This window comes from Ptychodera flava, chromosome 2, assembly GCF_041260155.1.
Source record: "Ptychodera flava strain L36383 chromosome 2, AS_Pfla_20210202, whole genome shotgun sequence".
Lineage (NCBI taxonomy): Eukaryota > Metazoa > Hemichordata > Enteropneusta > Ptychoderidae > Ptychodera > Ptychodera flava.
Window position 1 is genome coordinate 50,245,468 of NC_091929.1, and position 17,245 is coordinate 50,262,712.

Sequence of the window (17,245 nt, forward strand, 5' to 3'; positions counted from 1 at the left end):
ACCTTGAATACTGTCATCTTGTCTTATTCTGTGTAAAAGAGGTTAAATAACAATTGCATACAGCTGCCCTGATAATGAGCAACCTTGCCTTATACCACGTGAAAACTGAACTGGAGCAGTAAGGGAACTGTTGACATGAACAAGACTGTCAGTTTGTGTATACAGAAGTTTAATGAAATTGATGAAATTTTCACCAAACCCGAACGCATGCAGAGTTTAAAAAAGATCATTGTGACTGACACGTTCAAAAGCTTTTTCCTGGTTCAAAGAAAGAGTACTAAGAGGAAGATTCATGTCATTATGAAAATGAATGCAATCTCTAATTAAATGAATATTGTCAAATATCTGTCTGCCTGGAACAGTATAACTTTGATCTACATGAATGATATCTTGCAAAACCTGCTTTAAACGAAGCGATAAAGCTTTAGTGAAAATTTTATAATCAGAGCAAAGCAAACTGATAGGTCTCCATTCTTAAGAAGGGAGTTATCACCTTGTTTCGGAAGGAGTGTGATAACAGCTCTACGACAGGACGTTGGAAGAAGGCCATCGGAATTGACTTTTGAAAAACCTGGTGAAAATCGTTCCCCAATAGAGACCAGAATTTTTTATAAAATTCACAAGGAATGCCATCAACACCAGGTGTTTTACCATTCGCAATGTTCTTGAGTGCAAAGGTGTACTCATCAAGACTAATGGGTTCATCAAGTTGCATAACTTTGACAGCAGGTAATTGAGGGAGATCATGAAGCAAAGTATTTTGTGCTTCGGGCGAAACAGGCTCAGCAGTAAACAGGTTTTGATAAAACTGACGAGTAAGTTGACGAATTTCTCTCTGATTTTCAGTTATTGTATGATCTTCACGTTGGAGATGAGTAATGGATTTACGACAGCCTTTGTATTTTTCAAGAGAAAAGAAAAACTGTGAATTAGTATCAGAATCATTGAGCTGTTGAAAACGAGAACGAATAACTGCACCTCTGGTGTCAAGTTTCTGAAAACTGTCTAACAGGTCTTTTTGCTGATGATATCTTGTTTCCAGAGAAGGCTGAGTATGAATCAATGTTTCCAAAGTACGAATTTCCTCAATAAGCTTTTGTTTTGAATGTTTAAAGTGATGAACTCGTTCAGCGCTGTACTGCTGACTCAATTCTTTAATCTTTTGTTTTCCTATATCCCACCAAGACTGAAGAGAAGAAAACCTATCCTTCTCATTACGCCAACCTTCCCAGAATTCCTTAATTAAAGTACAGTAATTTTCATCATTAAGAAGACTAGTATTGAGACAGCAAACTGGATTTTTGTTGACACTCGAATTCATAGTTAAAACAAGAAACAAGAGAGTGATCAGATAAATCAGTAGGAGAGTCAATAGACACAGATTTAATTTTCAAAGTCAACCTCTTGTTGATGAAGAAAGTATCAATGCGACTTTTTTGCTCTCCTCTCTGTCGCATAAAATTTTGAGCCTGCTTATGAAAATAACGCCAGGCATCAGAAGCTTACAGCGATGAACAAGAGAAGAAAAAACTTGCGAAGACTTTAAATGTGGTTCAATATGAGACGACCTATCTAAATCAGGAACAAGAGTACAATTAAAGTCGCCCCCTATGACAATATTTTCATTATCAAGATCAAAATCAAGGAGAAATTTACGAAGACTTTCAAAGAAAATACAACGATCATCTCCACTTGAAGGAGCATAAATATTAAGCAAATGAAAGGAAGTGTCATCCATTTAATATGCAAATGAAGTAGACGACCCTGGACGACACTTTTTACAGAAACAACATCAATATTTTTGTTGCGTGGAAACAGCACTGCAACCCCAGCAGAATTACTAGTACCATGTGAGAAATAAATAGGCGCGCGCCAAACTACTTGCCACTGCGCCTGATTAGCCACTGTAGAATGGGTTTCTTGTAAAAAATAAAAATCAGCAAAATGATTGGACTTCAACGAAGACAAAATGTTATACCGTTTCAAAGAATCACGGCAACCATTTACATTCCAAGAAATGAAACTTGCCATCACTAGACAAGCAAAACAAGAACGATTTTACTTCCCATGTTTCGTAATAGCCAAGCTTTTACATTGTCTAACATGTTGTTGTAACTTTGCCACAAGTTTATGGATACGAACTTTTTGTTGACTAGTGACAATATCTGACCTGCGTAAGTTAGCAAATGACTTTATGAGAACCTTAAAATCTGAGCAGTAATCTTTACATTTTTCTATCATATTTTAGAGCCTTTAATATCTTCTAAAAACTCAAGCAAATTAGACGGCTTGATTTGTAGCTTTTCTTGAAATTCTGATAAGTCAGACATTTCAGACGCAACAGACTCATTGTCATGATCAGACATTTCGCTGAGAACATCAAAGGAGTTTGATGTTTTCACTCCTGACCAAATAAGCTGATTTTGAGAAGCTTTTCTTGGAGACTGTGACTGAGAAATAAACAAATCCTGAGACTCATTAACATTGATATCTGAAAAAGGAGTCTCGGGAAACTCAAGTGATTGAGACTCAATAAGTGAAGATGATGACGAAGAAGGGGGGTCGAATGATAAAACGGGAGTAGAGGGGAGCGGAGAATACGAAGGCGAAGCAGGGGTTCGTACCCTGTCTTCATCGGCATGGACGTTAACATTTTGTCTTTCTTTTGAGCGTCAGTGGGTTGACTGTTTTTACTGGTGAGAGGTCTTTGAGCAACAGAATTTTCATCAACAGATGTGACTTTGTGAGCGGACTCTGATTGTGCCTCATTGTTTTCGACAAAGCGAGTTGACGTTGAGGCGTTACTTGAAGTTGAGGTGTTAATTTCTGTAGTATTGATATGCTGATTGACACCTTCATTTGCATTTGCTTCACTTTCGACAACATCCATTAAACCTGAGTTTTCATCCACACCATTATTGTCTTTTTGAACATTTTCAGTGTCATTATCGTTGTTTTCTGACGATCTATAGTTAGGACAACGTTTACGGATATGACCTTTTAGTCCACAATGAAAACAACGCAGTTCATCAATAGATACGTAAACGGAATAAAAACGGTCATCATATTTGATCTGAATCACACCACTGATGTTCTCATTGTGTAACAAAACATGAACTTGTCATCTAAACGACTTTACATGCTTCAGCGAAGACTTTTTACAACCAAGAGGGATTGCTTTTATATTTCCAACAACTCTACCAAGTTTCCATAAATATTCTTTCAAAACTTCATCAGGAATGAAAGAAGGAACATTTGACAGAAGCCGGTTCCACCATGTGTTCCACATCGACTAATTCACCGAACAGCGAACTACGATTCAACAATGCTTTCAACATTACCGAGCATGCTAAGAACACAACAACGGACTTATTATTCTAGATGCAGCAATAACATTTTCACTTCCGACTTTCTTTGCAATCTCTTCAACATAGCTTTCAACAGGAACACCTTCAATATTAGTACACCTGACAGCATGCTGCGTGTCAGATTCCGAAATGGCTGTCCTCCGGGCGGCCATATTGCCGACCACGGGTTAACAAATGACAAAAAATAAAATCGAAGAAAATCCGCCTAGTCGAAGATGAAACCGGATCGGAAACAAGACCCAAAAGAACTAAAAACTACACACAACATAAACTGATGACAATTGACGAAAGATGGCACTTCTCACTGGTAGAAATTCAAACAAGTAGGAGACCTTCTTCTGTACGTCTATCTAATATGGCGGAAGAAGAAGAAGAAGAAGAAGAAGAAGAAGAAGAAGAAGAAACAAATAGCGCCAATTTCGCTGAATAAACCTGGAGAATCTTGAATCTACAAGGTTGGCACACCTTCAGCCTTTGACAACAGCAACAGGTGAAAGAACTGATCCACGAATATAAACACTTGTTCCAAGATGTTCCAATGAAGACAAACATCATTTATCATGATGTTGATGTTGGCGACAGTAAGCCTGTGAAACAACATCCATACAGACTGAATCCAACGAAAGCAAAATGTCCCCAGGAAAAGTAAAATACCGGCTAGATAATGACTTTTTTGAACCAAGTAAAGTAACGGAAGATCGCCGTGCCTACTTGTCCCAAAATCAGATCATAGTTATCGTATGTGCACGGACTACAGGAAAGTGAACACTCTAACAAAGACAGACACTTTCCCAATCCCGAGGATTGATGATTGCATCGATCGAGTGGGAAAAGCCAAATATGTGACCAAATTTGATCTACTTAAGGGATTTGGGCAAGTCCCTCTGACGGATCGTGCTCGTGAAATATCCGCCTTTGTTACACCAGACGGATTGTTCCAGTACAAGGTAATGCCATTCGGAATGAAGAACTCTCCGGCCACATTCCAACGGATGATTAACGACGTCATATCCGGACTAGAAGGATGTGAAGCTTACGTCGATGATGTTGTCCTGTACAGTGACACCTGGGAGGAACACATCAAACTCATGCGGAAGTTCTTTGAGAGACTGAGCAAAGCAATGTTGACTGTCAACCTTGCCAAATCTGAGTTTGGTTTGGCGAGGGTGACTTACCTAGGATATACTGTAGGACATGCCAAAATCAGTGCCATTTCAAGTTTTTCCATACAAAATTGCAAGAGACAACTGATGCGCTTTCTAGGTATGGCTGGTTACTACAGGAATTCTGTCCAAATTTCTCTACAATTACTGAGCCTTTCACTAACTTACTTACAAAGAAAGTTAAGTTTGTCTGATCAGAACAATGCCAACAGGCATTTGATACACTTAAAGCCATACTGCAAAGAGCTCCAGTCTTGTCTGCATCAGATTTCAGTTTGATTTCAAATTAGCTGTAGATGCTAGTGATACGGCTGCTGGTGCTGTTTTATTGCAAGAGGATACTCATGGGATAGATCATCCTGTTTGCTACTTTTCACGCAAATTTAACATATTACAGAGAAACTACTCTACAATTGAAAAAGAGTGTTTATCTTTGATATTAGCTTTACAGCATTTTGAAGTTTATGTTACTTCTTCAAATCAGTCAATAGTGGTTTATATTGATCACAACCCTCTTGTTTTCCTGCAGAAATTAAAAGGCAAAAATCAGAGATTGCTAAGATGGAGTTTAATGTTACAGGAGTTTAACCTTGATATTAGACATATCAAGGGCAGAGACAATTTGATTGCGGACTGTCTCTCTCGTATTTAGAGTTTATTGTTGTTCACATTTTAATATCACTTTTGTAAAAGAAAGATTTTTTCTTAGAAAATTTTCTTTTTTGAAGAGAGGTGTTTTATTTGGGTCATTTTTCCCCACACTCATGACCTGAGTTTAATTAGTCTAAAACATTCTCAGGGTCACTGTCATTCACGACGTCACGACCTTGAATTCAAAAGTCATGTTTGGAATGTTCTGGTAATTGAATTAGGTGTAAGGGAGATAATGTTAGAGCAGTAATTAGTATTCAATAGAAGTTGTAGATTATTCTTATATTCCTTTATATAACCACTTGAGTATAAATATGGGACTGGCACAGCTTGCAGTCAGACATTTTGGGATTGTGTCTCTTGCGTGTTACTTCAAGTCTTTGGAAACTCCAGCAGTATTAATTTCAAGACTTTTCAAGACCTTCACTGCCACGCTGGATTTATACTGTGGACTTTGTGCAACTTCAAGCCTGCAAGCCAAAGGACTGTTCATTCATCCGACTGACTGATACAACTCTGAGACTGGAGCTTTGCTGTCCCAGCTGAGATAAGTAGCCTGTACACTTTTACAGTTTGTATTCTATCCCTTGACTTAGCGATTAGTTTTATTTTTTGTAATAAATTTCTTTTTACAGTTAATTGCTGGGTTCACCTTTTTTCGTTTTCTATCACGTAACAAGGCACACTCACCCAAGAAAGGAGGGTTTCCCCCTAAACGTTTACAGACACATTTTGTTCTCTATCTGTCCATTTATCTATCCTACTCTACAGGCACGATGCCAATAGCATTACTGCCTACGGCAGTCATGCTCATATACAGGATTACTAGGAGGTTAATAAAATAATAAAACAAGTTTTATGAAGAAATTCAAAAATTTAAAACAATGCGATTTTTGTATATTAATTAAGGGATCACCATGCCACTCTTTACCATAATTGGTTCAGAACTTAGGAAGTTAATTCGGTAAAAAATGTGCAATTTGCTTTTTACATCAGACGCATATAGACGCTATTGTTTTCTATGGGAATGAAACTTATTGGCACATTTTAAAATGAAAAATACATCTGAAAAAAAAAACCATTGGTGTATTTTTTTATTTTGCTGTTATTTCTTACAATATGTTAGATTACGCATCTCATGAAGGTTAAGGACGGGGACTATGTACGAAATCGACGTCTGCGCAGGTGTTGCGCAATATTTATGTCGTAACAGAGTGAGCTAAATATCGCAAAAGGAGATTATTTGCGACATCTTAAATTTAGGCTGTGTTACGCATAAATGAAGGTAAACGTATTAACTTGATGATGGTTTGTTATGAATGATCAAATTAATTATGTGACGATAAAATATTGTAAATTTCCACGATATTGGCATCGATGTGATCGATTTAAGAGGTACCGTAAATGGACTGGACCCTGCGTATCATACCGCCATAGCCATCAAACTATGTCGCGCTATCAGTGAAACTATGTCGTTTGGTCGTGCCAGTCAGCTGAAAGTCACAGGTAGATTCACTACCAAAGGAACACAAAACAGAGCCAGAAGAGTTTGTGAGGCCCTCAAGGATAAATGGCAATCCTCTAGTCATGAAAATTTAAAATCTGATACTCTTGTCGAGTCGACTGCGGCCACAACAGCTGACGACCATTGCTATGTTTGCTCGTGCAACTCGGTTCAGGAACCCATATGAAGTAGTCATATGTGAATATGATGAAGTCTACGATCCGTGGCGGCCAACAACCTACAGTGCCACGAGGAGAGATGGTAGGCGAATTGTTGATCTTGGTATCCTTGCAGATGGTTTATCTGGCTGCAAGCAATGCAGCCTGGCGTTACGGATGACCGACACTATCAGCGAGACTCGTCATGGTCTGGGCATGGAAAAACTGGATAGCTGGCTGCTTGTCAGGTGTTGCAACCCCATTTGTAATTTGTCAACGTTATTCCCTTGGCCTGAGACACGGACCAAATAAAACGATTTTGGATGTAAATACCAAACTTGCAATTGGTAAGTACGAATTTGTTACTTTTTTTGTTTCATGCACGCGCGCGAGTGCCAAGTCTCACGTTTACCTCAAAGCGAACAGATGGCTTGATAATATAGTCAGTGCACAGAAACGCTAGTTTTCCATAAGCTGACAGTAAGACTGGACTGGTCATAATGCGACTCAAGTGTTATATTTATGCCAGAATTACAAACATTGTTTCAAACCAGCCCAGTGACCATGTGATGTGGATCGAGTTAGCATCAATCTACACATTGCTTATGGTCATGGCACATATTTATAGAATTTTTCAGGGACAATGAAACTACCGTTACTTCCTTTCATAGTGTCATCAATTTGGATCTGTCTAGCCACTCTAGGAAGCTATTTATGTAGTTCTTCTTATCACAAATGTACCCTGAAGTGTTGGCTTTGGAAGTTGTATTCTCACACTTTCCCTGGACATGAAGTATAATTACTTCTATTCTGTGAGATTTTGGTAAATACAAGAAATTGTATCTTATGACCATAAATAATTTGAAACTGGAGTCGAGACAGCCCATTCAGTTAACAATACAACAAAATATTTCAAAAATTTATACTGATGTCATTGTAAACTTGTCATTGTTTTGCCATAGGTAAATGAACGGATTGTCATGTCTCCAGGGAAGTATTGTGTGTCACGTGCGTCCTATCTGGATAATCAAGAAAGAAAGAGACGGATGAAGAGCCAGACCCGATGTGCCAAAAAACATCGTATCAAGCTGAAGGCAAACAAGTGTTTACAACAGAGTGTCCAAGAACTCCGTGAAGGTGACACATACACAACAGGAATTGACCTTGTTCAAAGTAATTACTTGTTTAATCTTGTTTATAATTGATTTGAATGAAAGTTTGGATTCAGATAGATGTACATGTAGATGAATGATTTTAGAATCAATGTAAAATGACTCTAATTGCTAATAGTTGAATGCTTGTATTGATATGGCTCCCTGCATATACTGACTTACCTTTCAACTCAATGTCATAAAACTGATGAAACATGTGCATGAAGGTTTGTAGTAAGTTTGACATTTATTGATGTGGTAATATTGTAAATGAACACACAAAAACCTAATGCTTACATTATGACATGTACCATTTCATCTACAAGTGTGCACATAGTCATTGAGTGACCTGATGTACTCTATCATTTGCTGGATGGCAATTTTTTTATTTGCATAATTGTAGAACTAGTTACTCAGTTCATGTCTGCTTAAAGTTTGTGATTTGCCAAATACCTAAAACATTTAGCCATGGACCATAGGCTGTACTATTTTGTGAATATTCTGTTTCATTAGAAGTAAAAACTGAATCATTCATTCCCATATATTTTATCTGTATCTGTTTCTATTTTTTTATTCAGAAACCCAAGATATACAGGAGATACCTTCCCTCTCTACAGAACCTGTTCCACAACCAATAGAATTGACTGATCAACCTGTAGTGTATTTTGACCTGGAGACTACTGGATCAGGTAGGTGTTTTGTTATCAATGTGATAATACGTGTTGTTTAATCTGATATTGCAATCATTTCACTACTTCATCGCAATACCTTTAGAGGCTACAAAGGCTATTGAACTGTACACACAATGATCAATCATTAAACTGAAGCATATTTTTACTGGAAACAGAACAAGTTCACCCATGATTCAAATTTCTGACAGCATTATTTTAATGATCATGACTTGCTTATCAAAATCAGCAATGGTTTACAGACAATAGTTAGATGACATTATTTTCATACCAACAAGACAATCAATGCCTCAAGTGTCAGTTTCAGTTTATTACTCATCTCCCAGGGCAAAGTCTGACTCAGCAAATGAAATTTTCATTGAAATTTACTGTAATCCAAAATAACATAAACAAATTATCTTGCCATTTGTCATGAGTTTTTTTTCTTTTTCAGCAAGAACATCACACATAACACAGCTTGCAGCTGTTGGACCAAAAGGGTGTCTGAATGTGTATGTGATACCTAGGATTCCAATAAGTGAACCAGCATCAAGAGTGACCGGTCTGGCAATGAAAAATGGAATCCTAACACAGAATTGAAAACCTGTCAGTGCAGTACCTGTAAAACAAGCATTGTTGGCATTGTGTGACTTTCTTGGACCAGAACCTTGTATTCTGGTTGGACATAACATCAAGTCATTTGATTGTAGAGTTTTATATAATGCTACTGTAGCAACAGATATGGTTGATCAATTGTCTTCACACATTACTGGCTTTGTTGATTGGTATAAAGTCTTTAAGACCTCATATCCTGATTGTGAAAAGTACTCACAAGTTGAGCTTGTTCAAAATTTGTAGGAGAAAGTTACAGTGCACATGATGCTTTAGCAGATGTGAAAGGTTTAAAAAACTTATTGAAAAGGTACAGCCATCTTTTGATGAGTTGACATTTACATGGGAGTTTGTGAGGGAGTCTGTAGAGCATGCAAAGGCAACAAGCCTAAACATGCAAACCTTACATACTCTTGTACTCAAAGGGTATATATGTAAATGTATGTGTAAGAAAATTGCAAGCAGTGGCCTTGCTATTGGCCATTTAGAGCTTGCATTCCACAGGAAAGGTGAAGAAGGCATTGAATTGTTGTTGAAAGTGAAAAATCAAAATAGAAAAGAAAGGGTGACAAAATCAAAAAGTTATCAATAATATTTGTAAATTTTTCTCTCACAGAATCAATACTGTATGTCTAGCATCATAACTTTGAAATTTATGGAAAACTCCATGCTGACTTGTGTTAGATATTTGATAACTTTAACTGTTAAAGTTCTCCTGACATGACAAACCCATCTCAATTGCATTAGCAAACTTAAGTATAAATAATAGGTGAAATAAATTCATTACTGTTGAAAACTGTATCGTTGACCCTAGAATAAACACTTTTTCACCCAATCACAGCGATTTGAAAGAACCCACCTAAAGACCTGAAGTGCTCTTTTGGTGATCTTACAAATACGGAAGTGACGCAAATACAAACACAGTACCGCTGAGCCTAGCCAAGACTAGACGTCCCTAGAATTTGGAAGATTATCATGTACAAAAAGTTCTGACATGCCAAATTGCTGTATATGTATCGCAGCAGAGTGCTCAATGTTTCCAAGTGATTGTGTTTCACTACTTCAGTTTTCAAAGACCCAGGATTATTTGAAATCTGGCTTGCAAGTGCAGTGCCTGAAGCAGAACTGGACACCTATCCAGTACCCGCAACTTGTGTTGTGCATGCAGTGATCATGCATTTGAGGCTGCTGCTTCCAAATCTGCACCAGATCTGAAACAATGAAAGCTATAGTACTAGGATTCAAATACTTTCTGCCATTCTCATGGTTAGGAATTTGCCTTGTGAGGCAAAACACAAAACATGTTGAATATTTTTGCAAAACTTCGCAAAATGAAAAACACTAAAAATCACCCCATACACGAGAATGGCTGAGCAAGCAGCCTCAAATGAAATTTTGCTCGTCTACTGAGCTACTTTCTCTTGCAGGCTTATAGGGTGTCATTTGCTGTCAATCTGTGATATTTACTTAGAAGTTATTGCTGTCCCATTTTTAACTACTATAGACTATAGTCTATAGAAGCTAGTGGGATGGGTATCCGTCCGGTGTCTGTCTTTATGTATGTATGTATGTCCGTTTGTGATGCGTCGTCCACTCAAATATCTTGAAACCGCAGTACTAATATATTGAAATTATGATGAAAATTTCAATTTTTTATTTTTGCAGCTAATTTTACCATTTTTTGTCAGGCCATCCTGAAATGAGCTATCAAAGATATCAACCTTCTCCATCCATACATGTGTCACAAAAAAGTTATTCTCTACAGAACACACCAGAGCTGTGTCAACCGCTGGTATAAATATTCGGTTAACAGGTCCCTATGATGAGCTTAGTGAGATAATTTCATACAGTCAGAAATACTAAATTTTGTATCAATGTCTATAGTAGCTTCAGAGACTTTGGTCCTATGTTATCCTCAGCTGGTTTGGAAATGTCACTCATGTCAACACTCTGTTCACTAACGTAGTCATTCCGGTATTCAAATTACAAATTTTCTTATAACTTCAAATCATTTTACACATTGGAATATCTATTTGCATATAAACCAGTCATTTTGAGGTCATTTACAGGTCATGCAGAGCTGTTGAGACAATACTGAAAGACTTTGTAGAATATTTATTGTACATACTATACTTGGTATTATGGCATCTAACTATGCCTTACTTAACAATCTATTGTATCTTGAAATACTTTTAGTGTGTATGCACAGTTGGCTTGGTGATTCATTCTCCATCTTTTAATCACTCCAGAGCAAATAAGTAAATACAGCATAATATTTATAAAATATTGATATAAAATATTTATCATATGATATAGATTATACAAGAAGATATCATACTATGATGTAAGTATATATGAAGTAAGCAATAAAGCAACATTATCAATCAGTCAAACCCTGCTTATGCTCTTTTTTCTACACTTGTGTAAAGGACATCCTGTAACTCAAAAAATAACACTTGAAACTTCCTCAATATTTGTTGACATATTACCAATGCAACAACATAAGCAAAAATCAGAAAAATGACAATATTCTCTGATAATTTTTGAGCATGTACTTTGCTAAACCCTTTTTCCCTCTTGTTTTTGTTGACATAATTGATAAAAGAAACTATATATTCAAAAATCAGAAAAATGACAATATTCCATGACAGGTTTTGAGCATGTTCCTTTGCTGAAAGTGTCAAAATGTGAGAAAAAGGCACTTTTTGTTAAAAAAAACATGGGGTAGGGGTAATATAGGACCCCCTAACTCAAAAAGTAGCATGGGAACTCCACTTTTTCTGTTGATATTTATTGACATAATTGATCAGAGCATAATATATTCAAAAATAAGAAAAATGACGATATTCCCTGACAGGTTTTGAGCATTTTTCTTGCTGAAATTATCAAAATGTGAAAAAAGGCCCCTATTCAGCTGTGAGAAAAAACATGGGGTAGGGGTATTTTAGGGACCCTCTAACTTCAAAAGTAGCATGGGAACCCCCCTTTTTCTGTTTATTTTTGTTGACATAATTGTTCAGAGCACAATATATTCAAAAACCAGAAAAATGACAATATTCCCTGACAGGTTTTTAGCATGTTCTTTGCTGAAAGTATCCAATTTGGAGGAATGGCCCCTTTGTAGTTGAAAAAGCATGGATTAGGGGTAATATTGGACCCCCTAACTCAAAAAGTAGCTCGGGGACCCCACTTTTTCTGTTTATTTTTGTTGACATAATTGTTCAGAGCACAATATATTCAAATATCAGAAAAACGACAATATTCCCTGACAGGTTTTGAGCATGATCCTTGTTGAAATTATCAAAATGGGAGAAAAAGGCCCCTTTGTAGTTGAATAGCATGGGTAAGGGGTAATATAGGACCCCCTAACTCAAAAAGTAGCAAGGGGGGACCCCCCTTTTTCTGTTTATTTTTGTTGACATAATTGTTCAGAGCACAATATATTCAAAAACAAGAAAATGACAATATTCCCTGACAGGTTTTGAGCATGATCCTTGCTGAAATTATCAAATGGGAGAAAAAGCCCCTTTGTAGTTGAAAAAGCATGGGTAAGGGGTAATATAGGACCCCCTAACTCAAAAAGTAGCATGGGGACCCCCTTTTTCTGTTTATTTTGTTGACATAATTGTTCAGAGCACAATATATTAAAAAATCAGAAAAATGACAATATTCCCTGACAGGTTTTGAGCATGATCCTTGCTGAAATTATCAAAATGGGAGAAAAAGGCCCCTTTGTAGTTGAAATAGCATGGGTTAGGGGTAATATAGGACCCCCTAACTCAAAAAGTAGCATGGGGAACCCCCCTTTTTCTGTTTATTTTGTTGACATAATTGTTCAGAGCACAATATATTCAAAAACCAGAAAAATGACAATATTCCCTGATAGGTTTTGAGCCAGATCTTTAGTGAAACCAGCAAAACATACGAACAACAGGCCTGTCTGTAGTTGAAAAAGCATGGGGTTAGGGTGCCTTACGAGCCCCTAACTCAAAAAGTAGCATGGGAACCCCCCTTTTTCTGTTGATATTTGTTGATATAACTGATCAGAGCACAATGTATGAAAAAATCAGAAAAATGACAATATTCCCTGACAAGATTTGCGCATGTTCTTTGCTGAAAGTATCAAAATGTGAGAAAAGGTCCCTTAACACTTAAAATAGCATAGGTTAGGGGTACTTTAGGACCCCCTAACTCAAAAAGTAGCACGGGAACCCCCCTTTTTCTGTTTATTTTTGTGATATAATTGATCAGGCCACAACATATGCAAAAATCAGGAAATTGACAATACTTTTAATTTTGAGTAGACCTCCACCTTAACTAAAACTATCGTTTTACATATTTGATTTTCTATCTTACGTTTAAGAAAATGATGAGTTTGCAATCGTTTGCGCTTTTGGCTATGTTTTCACCTATTTTGCATAGAGTACTATCTCTTAGGTATTTTAAGATTCCTCCATGAATTATTGCCGAAATCTCATAATAGAAAAGGAACATATAATGAAATGGATTCCGCAACTATTTCATGAATATTTTAGCTGTGCAGCTAGGAAATTCAGCGAAATTTTCAACATTGTGCGGAAGACGGATTTGGCTCTCTGTACGCTTACTTGACGCGTGTGTGGCAAAAAGTTGGCGCGCACTGAGTGAAGGAAATGGGAGCCTCTTTGCCCATAGCGAATGATTTTCATACAGTGTTATTATGTGTCTGAATCTCACCCATATATTGTAAAAATCAAAAAAGAATTCCATATGTAGTGTTCGATATATTGCGGGATAAAAAATACGGAGATTTATACATCTATTATTGCATTGAAATCAGCTGGTAAAACATTAAGAGTATGTTATTTAAATTTAACCGAAAACATGCCGTAAAGAATGAGGCAAATATGATTATTTTAAATGAATGGTACACGTTTTTTTAAACGTTGTGCAGACACAGTGAATCTAAACTATGATGTTTTGAATAAGAGTACTGTTCAACTTACAGGCACGTGAAGGAATGGTCACTGTTGAAAACATACCAGACTGTATTATTTCAAGAGATATGTCACAATTGACTGAAATTTGGTCTTATACTTTGCTTTGGTATACTTAATAGACGGTATGCGATAAGTGTTGACAGACACAAATTTAACATTCCCCCCAAAATTCATAGTAGACACAGTAACCTGAATAAAAGAATCGGACATATCTATCAAATATATAAAAAATGTCCGTGGAATGTAAAAAATTAGCTCATTTTTTCGGTTTCTGAAGAAAAAAATTGTGAAAATCTAATGCTACCTTATTTAGTTTAAATAAAGTTTTGTCTTGAAGTTGAAATATCTCATTATATCCAATATGTGATTCTAGGCAGGTAAACATGAACTTGACTTGGTCAAAATCTAAAGTTTATGCACGATAAGACATATATTGTTGCGTACTTCAAAGTAACTTCGATTAGAACTTGAACCCCTTACTTACTCTAAAATGTTAAATGTCCGAGATCAATGCCTTAAAATACATGCGCTGTTATACGAAGAGTTTTATTCATGTATGCCAGTGAGGAAGTATAGTAAATAAATGTTTAACTATTGCAGGTATGACCAAATTTGAATTGCTGATGTAATTGCATTCAACCATTGCCATAAGGAGAAGACATACGATCGGATTGAAGCGAACTGTGACATTTAGTAAGGTGTTTGCCCAGGATTTGAAAAGGAGGGACACAGCAACCCATGAGGGTGAAAATAGGGGACGGACAATGACTTTTTCACCACCAATGCCCCTAGAGTACAACCCTTTGTCTGCCACCCTCCTCCCAGCTTACCAACAGTAAATGGCACTGTTTACTAAGTCAGTTCTTACATACTAGATATTGAATACAGCCACACATTTTATATATCATTGTAAAGTTCATTTGATGAGCTTTATAACTGATCTATCAATTTTACAATTCTTTTCCCAAAATGTGGTGACTTTTGGGTTAAAAACACTCAAATTGACTAACCTGTAACATAACGTTTTCCTGTGACCTTTGAACTGACTTGCCTGTGACCTTTGAATTACATACATCAGACATCCTGTTCAACGACTGATATGGAATGTGACCTTTGAATTACAGACATCTGGGATCATGTTCACGGACTTACATAAGGATCTTCTCTCTTGTTCGACCGTGACCTTAGAATAACAGACATCTGAAGTCCTGTTCACCGGCCGATGTGGAAGGATATCAATCAATAACTTTTGAAGTGACTTACCTGTGACCTTTGAATTACAGACACCCTGAATCATATTCTCACCAGTATGTTTTAGCTGTGTTTGCTGGGATCTGTCAAGTTACATTATAAGACTAAGAGTTTGCAGTCATCGTCCTCGCTCAAAATATTCAAGGAGACTATTATCTCAAACAAAATAATCCTTTTAGGAGTAATAGTAGAAAACTTTAAGGTACAATTACAGTATCTTTTGAACAAATTTAACTTAACTATTTAGCAACTTCAGTGTAGAAATTAATATTAATGTCTCGTTTATCTTTGTCGATTTTTATGAGACTAGAACAATAATTTTACTTTGTGATCTGGTGCATCTGGTGATCTGATTGTGTCAATAAGATCGCCGTAGATATCGTCTGTAACCAATTTTATGCAACGAATAAAATGTTCAATTCTGTAGTATTTTTATTTTGTCTGTTATCTCTTTATTGGCTGTCTGTAAAGTTAAAGCCACAATTTTCAATCCCAGGTTCTCGCATTAGTGGAGTTCTCCTCCTAGTCAAAAACGTGACCATTACGATGTTGATTTCTATACCATAATTGCACAAACTGATCTCAACCTTTTGTCACCTTTTGATAACCCTGCAAACAAAGTTAATGCAAGCGTTTGATTGACGGTTGGTTCAGATCACCTGTTGTCATTGATTCCCCACCATCAACGCTCGAATTGCGTAAAAAATTGTCTTCCAAATTTGAATATAAACGCAAAGTTTGATCGGTAGCAGCTTCGCGCTGACCGCTACCACTCTTCCAGGGTGCTCCGTCGGTAATTTTCTCTATGTTGCGCTTCACCAATGTAGTAGTCGCTTCCACTGTTGCAATAGCTGTTGTGGCAGCTGTTGCAGTCGCTTTTTTGGCTTTTTTTTCGGTTGCTGAATGCACTGATTTTGGCTATTATATTATGTGATTTTTTTACGTCTACATGTTTACCAGTTATTAAACCAGTGGAAACTAAAGCAAGTAGGGGCCCCCATGTGTAAGCTATGCGATCTGTTATTTTATTATTTCACTGTTTAGAATAAAGCTCTTTTTGAGATCAGTGGCATCGTTTTCCCTGATCGTCGATCAGAACAACATAACTTATTGGGCTGGCTCCTAGGTCCATGAAACTTTAAATACAGTATCACTTATCAGGGAACTGTATTTAGCTTCATTGAGTCTTAATACCTTCTCAATCTGTTCATCATTCCACCTTTTTACTTGTCGGACTGAACACTCCTTATCAAAAATAATTTGCTTGCCGCTTGTAATAACAAAGAATATTTTTTTTGCTTCTTTTCTGTTTTTGAAGAGATCTGCAGCAGCGATATTCCCCCTGCAAGACCAGTTCCCCCCTGCAGTAGCAGTACCTGTATTTAACTCAGCAGATTGTATGATGTTTTCCACTGTGTTCAACATGTTACCTATTCTTAGTAAAAGTAAAATTTGTTTAAATTTATACCAAAGAATCTGCAACAAAATATGTGGGAACACAAGATATTCTATAATGTGTAGAGAATCCATTAAAATCTCTTTGCATATAAAGGTCGGTAAATCATGTCATTCTTGATCGCCTTTCAACTGAATAAGAAACACGTACTGTTGGTACAATATGCTAAAATTCCCCCTGAAAGCAACATAAAACCTGTTCTCATGAACCCAGAAGTATATGTAACGCCATCAGATAAGTTTACTATCCACCCGACGGACATATTCAAAGATAATGTAATCACT

At 36.8% G+C, this 17,245-nt stretch overlaps 1 protein-coding gene and 1 long non-coding RNA gene across 4 annotated transcripts in view; both read left to right on the plus strand.

Moving 5' to 3' along the window:
* The window catches only part of LOC139123281 (uncharacterized), a 417,909-nt gene that overhangs the window by 11,014 nt on the left and 389,650 nt on the right, over nucleotides 1–17,245 (plus strand). The window lies entirely within an intron of this gene.
* Nucleotides 6,619–10,074, plus strand: LOC139123256 (uncharacterized). The gene is made up of 4 exons (XM_070689389.1): nucleotides 6,619–7,191; nucleotides 7,807–8,017; nucleotides 8,574–8,684; nucleotides 9,118–10,074. The coding sequence occupies exons 2-4, from the start codon at nucleotides 7,825–7,827 to the stop codon at nucleotides 9,261–9,263; spliced, it is 450 nt and encodes a 149-aa protein (XP_070545490.1). The 5' UTR covers nucleotides 6,619–7,191; nucleotides 7,807–7,824; the 3' UTR covers nucleotides 9,264–10,074.